The 12,981-nt window shown below is 39.6% G+C and overlaps 3 protein-coding genes across 4 annotated transcripts; 1 reads left to right on the top strand and 2 right to left on the bottom strand.

The window, feature by feature from the left end:
* Positions 1–22: 22 nt before the first annotated feature.
* On the bottom strand, positions 23–1,141 carry mipa (major intrinsic protein of lens fiber a; the record flags this gene model as incomplete). Its single annotated transcript, XM_079557819.1, has 4 exons — positions 23–208; positions 373–453; positions 528–692; positions 782–1,141. 4 exons carry the CDS (start codon positions 1,139–1,141, stop codon positions 23–25), a joined length of 792 nt encoding a protein of 263 aa, XP_079413945.1.
* A 2,149-nt stretch (positions 1,142–3,290) lies between these two features.
* On the bottom strand, positions 3,291–6,344 carry ptges3a (prostaglandin E synthase 3a (cytosolic)). The gene is made up of 8 exons (XM_079559175.1): positions 6,195–6,344; positions 5,327–5,440; positions 5,186–5,255; positions 4,662–4,760; positions 4,394–4,483; positions 4,283–4,324; positions 4,167–4,194; positions 3,291–4,028 (listed from the first exon to the last, which is right to left on the bottom strand). Coding segments are annotated over exons 1-8 (465 nt in total). The 5' UTR covers positions 6,197–6,344; the 3' UTR covers positions 3,291–4,008.
* Positions 6,345–6,826: 482 nt separating this feature from the next.
* On the top strand, positions 6,827–12,891 carry dtx3 (deltex E3 ubiquitin ligase 3). Of its 2 annotated transcripts, none has more exons than XM_079558180.1 (5): positions 6,827–7,267; positions 7,406–7,446; positions 7,618–8,423; positions 8,730–8,947; positions 10,851–12,890. In XM_079558180.1, the coding sequence occupies exons 2-5, from the start codon at positions 7,434–7,436 to the stop codon at positions 10,924–10,926; spliced, it is 1,113 nt and encodes a 370-aa protein (XP_079414306.1). In that variant the 5' UTR covers positions 6,827–7,267; positions 7,406–7,433; the 3' UTR covers positions 10,927–12,890. The 2 variants fall into 2 exon arrangements, with proteins under 2 accessions (XP_079414306.1, XP_079414307.1); XM_079558181.1 differs by having other exon boundaries at positions 6,844–6,925; positions 10,851–12,891.
* The last annotated feature ends 90 nt before the right edge of the window (positions 12,892–12,981 follow it).

The following is a 12,981-nucleotide window of genomic DNA, read 5'->3' as shown; positions in this document are numbered from 1 at the left end:
TTGAATACACGTGTGTTGTACTTTATAGGGCCTGGGTCTTGAGCTCGATGGGCTCTCCTCTGGTTTCTGACTGTCCCTCAGCCTCTGGAGGCCTGATCCCCTTCAGTGTGGCCAGCCTCTCAGACAGCCCACGCACACGAGGGAATAACATGAAGTCATACAGCAGAGCTCCTATGGCACCTCCAATCATTGGTCCCACCCAGTACACCTGCCAAAGCCAAACGCACAGTAAAGTGCTGTGCTTTGCTAATTATAAAAGACATTTGCTTTTCTCATCATGTAGATCAAATACGTAGTGTAAGGCTATACATTTCTAATAAAAAACAAACAAGAAAAATTATGCAAGTCCAGTACCTGTGAGGAATTACTCACCCAATGATTCACAAAGTTTCTAATCAGAACTGCGGGGGCAAATGATCTTGCTGGGTTCATGCCAGCTCCAGTGTAGTACATCTATAGTATAACAAAAGATTTGAATTATATTGACCTAGAAGATAGTCATTTAAGTTTTAGTTTTGTACTCTTACCCCAAGAAGATGGCCCATGAGCACAGAGAAGCCAATGGCCAGAGCTGCAGAGCCCAAGCGTCCGTTGCGCCTTTCATCGGTCACAGCAAAGATGCAGATGACCAGCTGCACTGTGAGGAAGATCTCCATAGTGGTGGCCATGCCCAGACTGATCCCTGGCTGCAGCTGCAGGAACCATGGGTAAAGGATAAGGCCATAAGCAGACACAAAAAAACAACACATTTTAATACTGTGCATGCTGTGAGTGTTATTACCGTGTTGAGAGCCAGGTTTCCCCTCATGTTGGTGGGAGTGACCCCATAGAGAACAGCAGCACCAGCCAGGGCTCCCAGACACTGGGCGAAAATGTAAAAGAAAGCTCTGAAAAGGGACATCTGAGAGGCGATCAGATAGGCAAAGGTGACAGCAGGGTTGATGTGTCCACCACTGATGTGGCCAATGGACTGAATCAGAGTGGCAGCTGCCAAACCGAAGCAGAAGGCGACATGTAAAACATTGATAGGCCCAGTGGTCCAGCGCAGGGCAGCTCCCAGGCCAAAGAAAACAAAGAACATGGTGCCATAAAACTCTGCAAAAACTGCCCTCCAGAAAGACATAGACCTGAACTCCCACATGTTGGCAGAAAAAATTAAATGAAAAACACTTAAAAATAAGTAGCACAAAAATACACGACTGCTAAATCAAAAAAAAAAAAAAAAAAATGACAACAAGATGCTGTCAGTTAGACTTTCTAGCTCAAGCTGAAAACATCAGTTAAATCTGAAACTGAAGACTATTCTGCCAAATGGTACTCCTTGGAGCTTTGTTCACTCTTCTAGGCACAAAGTGCCACGCCTCATCTGATCAGTAAAATAACACAGATAGACAGCATTGACCATGCCTCACTGTCATTTGGTCTCTATACCAGAGAAGGGAGAGACCTGAGGCCTTTTTATAACTGCCAACTACCCCCTAAATCCAGGGGAGGGGTCACACACAATACTGCATGTCCAAACAAAATGATGAACTGCCCTCCCACTTTCATCCCACTGATCTGCTACATCATGGAACAAAAATAAATGCGATGTAAAAGAAGCCAGATGAAAACACATAAGGTGATGCGCTATACTTAAGAGCTAACGCTGGAAAATTATCACAATCTCATTCATAACCGTATTAATGTAATCCCCTTGAGAAATGTCAGTGACCTCTAATCTGAAAATAGAACAACTCTGGGGCAGCAGTGGGCAGCACCTTACATTGCACAAACAGAAGGTGTAAGTTCTGCTTTGTTTACAGCTTAGCAATTGACCAGCTACTTATTATTGAACTAAGATAATCAACTGTTGTGTTGAGTGATCAGGTTCATGGACAGTAAATTGTGCTTTGCTTCTCTGCTGCAGTAGCCCCTGGCAGCCTAAATGATTAGACAGACATTTGCATTGTGTGTCCTGTGTGTGTTTTGAGGGCTCAGTCTGGATAAAGCCATAAAAACCCACCAGTTCTGTTGGAAGAGTGTGATGCTGACCGGGGCAGCTCAGGGGGCGGCCAGCACTGTCTCAATAGATTGTGATGAGTTCACTGTTTCTCTATTCACATGAATGCCATTGGTTCTGCTAGTTTCTGTCATCTGGTTGCTTTGGCCAACACTGTTGAAATAGTTACCACTGGCTAGACAGGCAACAATGGGACCCTTTTGGTATTCCATAAACATTTGTTTTTGCATTTAGCACATAACTGCACAACTATCAATTTACAGTACTGTGGGTGATGCAAATTACTGTATGACAGCAATTACTATAATAATAATAATAATTATTATTATTATTATGATTATTATTATTGTTGTTTTTGTTGTTAGGCTATTATTATTAGTTTATTTATTGGAAGAGTTGTTTAATCCCTGGAAACGCGTCTTTTGTAGACCTAAGCCAGTCTGTGTGAGGTGGCTGTCCAAAACGTGCTTGCCTAGTGTTTTGCTATCCTCAGAGTCAAGATTGCTGACACACACAATCATCCTCCATAAGGGGAGGAACGGTTCATTTAGTTTAAAAGAATAATGTATTTGTCTATTTAAAATATATGGATGCCTTTCCTGATAGCACAAATTGTGGCAGATTCTTTCAAGCCTCTTCCATTTACAAACAGGTCTAAGCCAGGGGTGGGTTTTTTACAAGGGGCCACATGAGAAACATGAACTGAGTCAAAGGGCCGCACCAATGATAACTTGAACTCTTGAATTCTGCTAAATTTTCTTCCATTGTAGAAAAACAGAAACCATGCAAAGTGATTGTAGTTAGTTAATAAAGGGGCAGATATCACTGCTTTTCTCTCTGCTCCTTTTCATTCAAACTGGATAAACTTAGCAGTTCTGTTATCACCTTTGAATGAAGTAAATACAATGAAAAAATTAAAAATATGATATTCGAGCCCACTCTGCCAGGGGATGGTCATGGTGCCTGATACACTGCTACGTATTTAAGCATGGAAAATGGCAAAAATATATATATTATATAAATTGTGGAAAGCCAGTCAAGGGCCGGAACCGGCACAAGAGCCACACTTTGCCCACCTGTGGTAAGCGAACACAAGTTTGAAGCGATACATGTGCAACAGCACCACCTAAAGGTGGACACCGAGAAATACAAAACACTTAATGACCACACGAAAAGAATCCTGCACTTCGGATATTTTTTCTTTTCATACGATTTCAATCGATTTGCGATTTCATACATTTCGCATATTTGTCCATCATGCTTGGCCAGTATTAATTCAATAGTCTGAGAGTTTATTACAAATACTCCCACAGCATCAGGCTTATATGCAACACAAGTTTAAACATAAGACATGGCAAAGCAATTCAAGTGGTTTTGATCAACAAACATTTGTAAACCGCACTGGAGATAATTTGAAGCACAAGGATTTAGGTCCTTACTCTGACAGCCTTTGGAAGAAAAACTGTACCTGCTACAATATGCAGTGAACGTACTGACCCTCACTTTTACAAGCAAAATTGGATTTTTCTCTTTTAACACAATGTGTACGATGCACAAGTAAATTTTATTTCACTGAAACTGTGGTAAAATAACAGAAAATTATTTTTAAATTAACACAAAGTGCAATCTACAATACAAACATTGAAAGGGAAAAACTGTCTTTTTAAAAAAAGGTGGTTTTGGAAAATAGGTTTTTGGAGTTTGTTTTCTTCATAAGGAATCACAATACATAGTCTTGACATCGCAAAAACAGGTGTAAGACATCAGCACGTCCCATTACAGTCATTTAAGTCAATAAACATTAACATTTGAACAGAGTTGTTCATGCAGAACAGAACAGCAAAGCACAGCACTGTACGTCATAGGAGTCTCAGTGCAGTCTGTATCAACAGTGACTCCCTTCAAGAGATTCTCTTGAAAACTGAAGAGATCTTCTCTGGAGAAGTTGCCGACTCATGTCTAAGTCTCTTCAATTCGAGTGATTTACGTACTACATCTGAATTTTTCTACTCAAGGTCAGGCATTTCTGAAAAAAAGAAACAACTATTATTCACATTGACTCGTATGTCTTTATGCACGTGTTTGTTATACCCTGACAAAATTATTATCTCCACAACAGTATTCTATTCAATACTACAAGTATTGGGATTATGCAGATACGTACGGTCATCATCGCTGTCTCCAGACTCATGCTGCAACATACATATCAAAAGTCAAGTTTTGGTACTTTTTAAACAAAAACAAAAAAACACCTAAACCATTTCGAGGCATTTTTTTTACCTCATCAATGTCCAAGTCGTCCCCACCCATGTTTTTCATGATCTGAAAAAATGTTTCACTCATCAGCATTGTAGCACTTCAAGTAATTTCTTTTGCAAAGTGCTTGCTTACCTCTGAGAATTTGTCAAACCCTGACAAATCTTCATCAGAATCGTTTTCCCAGTCTTTCCAATTGTTGAAATCCACGCTTAACCAGTTGCACTACGAGAGAAGGTGTTACAAAGGGTGCTTTTACACTTCCCAGATCACCAGAAATTGTACTTTTTTTCAGTGTTATTGTTAATTTTTGACATTCTGGATATGATCTCACTTCAGCATTCACCCTAATACATGAGTAATTTTGGTTGCCATTTTTGTTGATACAATCAAAGTGAATTACCTTTGCTTTGGCTTTGGTTAGTCGCACCCATGTTTTACCTGGTTCTGCCTTTCGTACACAACACAAAACAGACCTGTCGGTGCGTTTTTGCTTAGATTCCTGCAAATAAATAAATAAGTAATGGGAAACATCGTAATAAAATAGGGCTGGGACAAAATATTGGATCGGATCGCAATACTTATTGCTGCAGCACCAAGTATCGATACTTTATCAAGTATCACAATACTTATGTTTAAGGCATTTTTATCATGCACTCCTTTATTTTCCAGTTACAGATACACAGCACTTTGTTACATTTTGTATTGACGCACTTTTCAAACTTAACACTTCAATAATTGTCATTTGGTTTATGAACTTTGGACACATGACTGTTTTCTTTTAATACATTTCAAGATAAACAAATTACTTTGCATAATTACTTACTGACAATACGTTATTGGATCAGCCCCTGAGTATCATGATAGTATCGGACCAGAAGTGGATCATCCCAGCCCAACAATAAAAACTAAATAATGCAAACATACCTTTGGATCTATTTCACCAAAAAGCTCCACTTCGTTATGGTGTTTGACATTATCTGTTCCACTAATGCAGCTGTGACAGAGAAAAAGTCAAAACAATTCTTGATCCAGAGTTAATTTCAATAACAGACCATGAAAAGTCACCTGAAATCAAGCTTCGTTTTATCAAAGATAACTTTGACATCTCGGCTGTCCTCTACACAGAACTCTACAAAAACAGCATCCCGTCTGTCGTACCATTTGGCTGGTGCAGGATACCTGTGAACAGAAACACCCAACCTGGGCTTGTCATTCTTTCTTTAGTGTTTTTGAAGATAACAATAATTTTAGTGTAATTAAAAACATCAAACCACTCCTTCGTGATCAAAACGAATTGATTTGTTTGCAGCAAAGTATATCAATAATCGTATTCCAAATATTAAAGGTGCATTACATACACTTTTGTGTACAATTAAGAAGAATCTGGACAACGCTTCCTTATTCATTTTCTGTTTATTTTACGGGATTTTGGAAAAGCAGCATTGACTTCACTTCACATTTCAAAAACGATTGTTTCCTTCAGCACTTAACCGACTTTAATTACAGCATGCATTTTAGGCATGTTTTCCTTTGGCTTTCAGTAATGTGTACCACATGTGTAACCCCACAGTGGCTGCAGTGTAATCTGCCTGGCTAATGATGACACCACGCTTTTTCTTTGCTAACATTAACCTGTGGCTGACATTAGCTTCTTAGCTAATGATAAAGCATTGGCCAGTGGAGCGCAGGCGAAATAAAAGTATAAATATGTGACGCATATCAAATAGATTGTTTGATGAAATAATACAGAATAATTGCTTATATCAGATAGCGCTAAAATGTCTATGGATGTGAGAAACACGCTGCATTGAGGAAATGCTGGTGCTAACGCGTGTGCTGTCAGTGAGCTAGTGGTAGCCGATTGTCCTACTCTAGAGCGTACTTTGGGCCATGCACTTGCCACAATAAATAAGAAAAGAAACCAAACACTTACATTTTTATAGTGTTTATAAGTGATCTCGATTGGGTCACGTTTTAGCCAGAAAACTAAATCCTGTTATAGGTTCACCCGGCAACTAACGTTACGTTCATTGAAACGTAAACAGTTAACAGCAATATCCTGCTCAAGTATCGCGCGACTTCCGCCTTGAGGCACGTGACATTCCAACTGTTTCTTGGTAGATCTATAATAATACCAAAACCTAACCAAACAAGTGTTTCAACATGTTTTGATTCGACTACTGTGAAGGTAAGTTTCGGTAGGGATGTAATGTATCTATAACTGAAAACATCAGGTTAGTTTTATTATTGCTGATTAGTGAATTACAAGCGGAAATCATATTTGTTTAAAACAACAAAACAACAACAAAAAACTTTGTACATGTTTATTTTTTTTCACCAAAATGAAAATATTATTTGCTAAACAACACTCGCCTAGTTGTGCGGAATCTGATTTTAAAAAACAAAAAAACAAAAAAAAAACACCGGGCAAGTTATACGTTAATCACAGCTGAAATATAATCCGTGAGCTAATATAGTTAATACATTCTTTTTTTGTAACATTTCATGAGTATGATTCACAGTGCAGTGACGAACTTCCTGGTCACATTTCTGTGTTCCCCAATCCCCTTCTCTTTAAAACACCGAGAAGGCTCTGTAGCCTAATGACGGAGGAAGGCAGGATGTCACTGAAGATATCAGAGCAAACACTAGCAAGCTGAAACGGTATCAGAGCTTGTGCTGTAGCCGTCTGATATGAAAGTCAAAACGCTTTGTGCTACGCCTAAACTCAACGTAAGCTACGAAAGCAAACACAAGCGAGGCGGGAACGAGCGGCTGCTGTTTGTCTGGTCTGTGTGGCGTTTGTCTGCATCGCGGAAGGGTTGATGGAAATTTGGGCCGAAATGGAGATTATGAGATGGGATACATTTCGATAACATGCCTTGACTACTAAAGATATGCTCCGCGGATAAACTGCAGCAGCGAGTGCGGGCCTCCTTTTCTGATGGGTGATCTCTAATCTCTCCATAAACCTCCCTGATAGGTAGCGACGAGCTACGATATAGGGTGAGGCATATAAACTGCTTTTATCAGAAAGATAAAAAAAAGAAACACACCCATCGACTCCCGTCAACACGGAACTGGCGGTTTTAGTGTTTACTCAACAGCTCCTGATCAGCTTTTCTCTCTTTTTCTGTTCAACAGGACGCTTCATTCGCCATTGAAGGAATTTATGGGATCACAAGGTAAACACTTGGCATAAACATTGTGTTGTGTGTGTGTATATATATTATGAATATTCTGTGTGTGTGTATATATATCACTAAAGGCACGCACTATTTGTATTTGTCTCATTCACAACTGCAGCCTACCTAATCTAGTGTTTACTGAACACTTTTGTTTGTGCTTCTGTGCAGTTTCATCTGATGAGATGAGTGTGCGCGCAGGCCAGGGCAGTGACGAGGTGCTGGTTTCACAGGCAGTGTGGGATTACCTGGCTGCAGCGGGGCGCCCCTGGCTCATTGACTTCCAGCACAAGCAGGGGATGAGAGCTGGCATCATTAGGCGAGGAGAGAGGGGGGGCTGCTGCGCCGTGAGGCTGCAGCCCGTGGAAGGTTTCAGGAGCTCTGGTGCTGGGGTGATGGATGAACCCATCTCCAGCGAGACACGAAAAGCATTCATTGACTTATGCCGCTGTGCCCGAAAAGAAATGAGCAAACTGGAGGGGGGACCCAAGAGAAAAAGGACTCTGCTGCCTTGTGTTGGAGTTCTGGAGCCAAATGGTGGAGAGGGGAGCTTACTGCCCCCTCCACCACCTCAGCCGCGCCGCTCCCAGAGGCAGCAGCAGCGCTTCAGGAAGCCTGCCGATGAAGAGGCTTGTGCCATGTTTCTCGAATTATCTCAAAGAAAAGACATGGACCCTAATATGTCATCCCACAGCGAGACAGAGGACAACAGCACTTGTTCGATCTGCATGGGGGACATTGTAGACCGGACCATCCTGGAGCGGTGCGGCCACTCTTTCTGCCGCACATGCCTGGAGCAGGCCTTTAAAGTGAAGAAAGCCTGTCCTGTGTGTCGACTTGTGTATGGACAGTTAATTGGTAACCAGCCAGCGAATGGTACTATGATTGTAGAACGAGACCCTGATATCGAGCTTCCTGGGCATGAAGGTTTTGGGTGTATCTGCATCATCTACAGCTTCCCTCCTGGACTTCAGGCAGTGAGTACAGTTTGTATACAAACTTTTGCTGCCATTTATGATTTGTCTCTCAATTCAAAAGCTTTTTGAAACATGTAATGATTTTTGTTCAAATAGACCACAAAGGTCAGCAATGAGGAAATAATCAGAATTGGAGTTTCTTCACACAACAAAAGTGATGTTGCATCTGTTTTGGGCTGAGTCAGAAACTTCAAATGGAGACTGACCTTTTAGAATGAGAACAAACAGAATCCCTCTTTCTCCTCTTTGAAAGTTGAAGTAAACAAACGCAACCCTTGACTTCACAGTTGTTTTTCTTTTTCTCAGCCAGAGCATCCAAACCCAGGTGTTCGATATCCAGGAACCGACCGTGTGGCCTACCTCCCTGACAGCCCTGAAGGGAATCGCGTTCTGGGGTTGCTGCGGCGGGCCTTTGAACAGCGCCTTATCTTCACCATCGGTACCTCCATGACCACGGGCATGCAAAATGTCATCACGTGGAATGACATTCACCACAAAACCTCAATATGGGGAGGGCCTCGCTGGTATGTAACGTCTTATTCCTCAACGGTACTACATAAGTAGCTGGCCTTGTATGGTTTAGTTTATAAATTGCATTAATGTTTTTTATATACTGTATGTATCTATATTTATATTATATCTCACTGCACCGCCGCCAGACTCACAAGCAACAGAGGCCAGGCATGAGTGGGACCGACTCGAAGCTACGATTTTTCTTTGCACTATCGCACAGTGGAGACGAGTGCAGGCTAGGGCTGGGTGATATATCGATATTTAGTTATAATAATAATATATAATTTTAGCCATTTTGCATTTAAAATACCTTATATTTGAGCAGCATCTGCTTCGTGTTTGTATAAGCTATGCAGCAGGAGTGATCTGCTAGAAAATAGTCCCTCAAAATGTGATCATTCATGTGATGCCAGGTCTGTTATATTCCAAAAATTATTCTATCGACACAGACATTTATATGGTTAGTCTGGCGTTATAAGTGATTTGCCTCAGGTGCACTGTGGAGTGTGTCAGACTGTTTTTAGTTCAGGCTAGCTGACATCATAGAAATGCGCTAGCCTTGCATTAGCCTAGCGCCACGAAACTCTTCAACATAAGAACTGCATGAATTACAAAAAAAAATATCTCCAGGTACCAGCAACACTCTGGATAACTAGGATCCTGAAATATCCCTTTAATAGGCTATAAACATTCACATAAAGTGATCGGATCACTACAAATATGTGAGATCATTATTTCATAAACTAAAATACAAACACTTGGCCACTCCAGCTGTGGCTGATTTAATTGTATTACTTTAGGTATTTCTATCATTGTTTCTGTCGCAGCTGACAGTTGACGTTAGCTTGCTTCCACAAGGGCTGCAACAGTTATTTTGTATACGATTAATCTATCAATTATTTTTGCGATTTAATCGCATAGCTGTGAATTTCTTTTATCACATAGCGCTAAAGTGTCGCCACTTGAGAATGTGTTAATGGAGTAAACTTAAAGTAAATGTTTGTTGGAGGCTCTTGGCGCTAATCCTGCTTCTGATTGGATGAGACAGACAGATATTTATGAAACAAACTTTAATAACAAAGTAGATTTTCATCAAAAATACTACGTTTTCATGTCATTGTTGCTCTATTTGAGTCTGTGTGAATGAGAAAACGATTAATCGATTAATAAAATAGTTGTCGCCTATGATCGATTAGTCGTCCCTAGCTTCCATTAACTGTTGCCAGCCGTTGCATTTTGCACAGTGATTAAAATTACGTTTGCAGAGGTTAATACTAACTCGGCCATTGGATTCTCTGCCCTTCAAAATAACATACACAAGATTTACTTAGTGATTGTTGCGTTTTTAAAGCGGTGAGATCCAAAACAAGTATTGAACATTTGTAGATGATACTCGATATCGTATTCTTCCAGTTTCGGTATCATTGGTATTCCAGTATCCCTAATTTTAAACTCTAGGCTCTTCAGAATGTTGTGATGTTACGTGAACGCAGCCTATTCATGGGGGTTTTGATGTCATAGTCACAAATTCTACATCCCAGTTGCCAGTCTAAATGTATTCCTCGTTTGGAAAAGACAGTTGATGTCCTTGTCTCTCATTGCTGAAATGGCCTTCTCAATCAATCAATGCTTTATTGTGTCTGTTCTGTGCAGTGTTTATTATGACCATTTGAGGTCAAATTGACACTGAATTGTTTGTGTGAATTTTTGTTGTCGTTGTTGTGTGTATCCATTTAATGTCTTGTCAATTTTAAAAAGGCAATACAAGAAAAACTGTTAATAAAAAAAAAACAATCAATGCTTTATTCTCATATTTATTTAAATAGCGACATCATTTTGTTGGAGCATACAGCCATACATAGTTTGTTGTTGAAAGTGCTTAAATAAATCATTAAATCTGATTTGTGTTGACAGTTTTGGCTACCCGGACCCCACTTACCTTGTTCGAGTGATGGAAGAGCTCAGAGAGAAGGGCATCACTGCAGACTGACAGCCTCTCAGTGACTCTTCCAGGACTTTGTGACGTTTTACTGTCCTTGCTCTGAGCATCACCACAGCCCACAGCCTCTGCCCACCACTTAGAGGACCACATCTAATGCTGCATCAAACCCACTACATTCGCTTTTTCTTTGTTCATATCAGCAGCTGTTGCTAAACGTTGAAGACAATACTTGGAGTGCAGAGCATTCTTGTATAATAGCAACCTCATTGTTTTGAAATGGAAGAGATGACTGATGAGGCTCACCATGCTGATGTAAGGTACATTGTTAGTATTGTTTGTTATTTTGTGGCTATTTTCATTTCATATACAGATTTAGGAATCATCCTTTAGAGCAGGTGTGCTCAACCAGCAGATTGTGATCTACCAGTACCTGCCTTCCCAAATAGATTCTATTTTGCAAATATTGGCCATCTCTTACAAATTAATACAACATTTATCAAATGTAATATTATTTTTTAAATTTAATAGTATATGTTTCTATAAAGATTTTTCATTTTTTTTTTCTATCTATTGTACACGTCTAAAATAGAAATCCATTGTTTGTTTCTGGGCTATGGTTTTGTTGAAAGTAGCTCGCAGCCCAAAAAAGTTGAGCATCCCTGCTTTAGAGTCTTTAAAAGCCACGCTGCGGAACTTTCCAGGTTATATGGTTCTTTATTGCAAGTGCACCTAAACGGTTGTACAACACTGAAAGGTAAACAAACCCAAAACCAATAATGCCCCTATTGCTCAACTGACATGCCAGCCATTTTATCTTTGCAGCAAGTTATCAAAGTGAAGTGATTAGAGGAGAACCCAATGTATTCAAACCTCTGTTTTGGCAACCACAGAGGTGCTAATGGAAGTGACGCTGCCCCGCTCACAGTGTGGATTTGCTTTTGGAGTTTTTTTGTTTTGATTTTCCAAATTCAACCAGTTTTAGTCTATTGGGTGAAGCGTAACGCAGTGTGGCTTTTGATTGATTTGTTTAGTTACTTTTTCTTTGTTAGGATTTTGATTATTGTTAAGTTTTGCCATTATCCAAGGCACTCACAGGCACTTTGTTAGGATACAACGTGGATCTGGATTTGCCTCTGCCGTGTGGAAGAGTGCTGGTTTGTGTAGTGATGAGCTACAAGCTTATTAACAACACGTTGATGTCAGTTTCTTGAAAATATTAGTTTTCTAATATATATAATTTAAAATTCTAAAACCGAGACTGTCTACTGATTTTTGCAGCACATTTTTGTCACGTGTACAGGCTGTCTTTGGTATCTTTATGCCATTGTTATACTCTCTTTTGTTTCGTTTGGTTGGCTTGGGAGGTGAGACTATTGGTTCTCAGTATTGTACTAATCAAATATCTAGATTCATGAAGATGTCAAATGATAAAGGGCATATACTCCTCCGGTGATACCAAATCTAAGGCACAAATGCTCTTTAAAAATGTATGCTCCCTGGTCAATTGGGAAAGAGTCACTAAAAACTTTGTAAATTGTTTATATAAGTAGATATTTAATCTGACTTGAGATAATTGGTTGTGCCTTTGCTATAATTATTTTGGTAAAACAAAATTGAGCATGGCATTAACAGTAAGAAGTATTTGTTTCAGCGTTTGTTTAAAGGAGATTTAGTTCCCTGGTTTCAACATTCAGAAGCTTCCCTGATCTTCACAAATGCCATCGTCCAAAGTCCAACTGTAAGAAGAAGCTACGTGTGACCAGCGCTTTGCTAAATGTTTACCTGATATCTCATTTTTAAAAGTCATCAATTAGTTTTATTAAACACCCTCGGTATTAAGTTATGGGACCAAGAAGCAAAACATTTGGACATACTTATGTTAGTAGCTTAAGTTACCAGGCAAACATTTCTATGCATTAATTACATGAAGAAGAAAAAGGAGCCAGATGTTTAAATAAAATGTTGAAAAGGATTGTGGAGGAGAAGTTGAGAATTTCTTTTCCAATTGTTTTATTTCGTACTTTGTTGATATAAAACAATGTGCTTTACATTTTAATACTTGAATAAAAAGTTACGTTTCAAATTATAAAAAAAACATCCACT

Source organism: Gobius niger (assembly GCF_951799975.1).
Source record: "Gobius niger genome assembly, chromosome: 6".
NCBI lineage: Eukaryota > Metazoa > Chordata > Actinopteri > Gobiiformes > Gobiidae > Gobius > Gobius niger.
Note: the sequence above shows the minus strand (reverse complement) of the source record. Positions and strands in the feature narration are given on the sequence as shown.

Coding starts and splice junctions, on each gene's coding strand:
- ptges3a (XM_079559175.1), bottom strand. Junction 4,761..5,185: donor TTGGTGAAATAGATCCAAAG/GTATGTTTGCAT, acceptor ATTTATTTGCAG/GAATCTAAGCAAAAACGCAC. Junction 4,195..4,282: donor ACGACTTGGACATTGATGAG/GTAAAAAAAATG, acceptor TGTATGTTGCAG/CATGAGTCTGGAGACAGCGA.
- dtx3 (XM_079558181.1), top strand. Junction 8,424..8,729: donor TCCCTCCTGGACTTCAGGCA/GTGAGTACAGTT, acceptor TCTTTTTCTCAG/CCAGAGCATCCAAACCCAGG. Junction 8,948..10,850: donor ATATGGGGAGGGCCTCGCTG/GTATGTAACGTC, acceptor TTGTGTTGACAG/TTTTGGCTACCCGGACCCCA.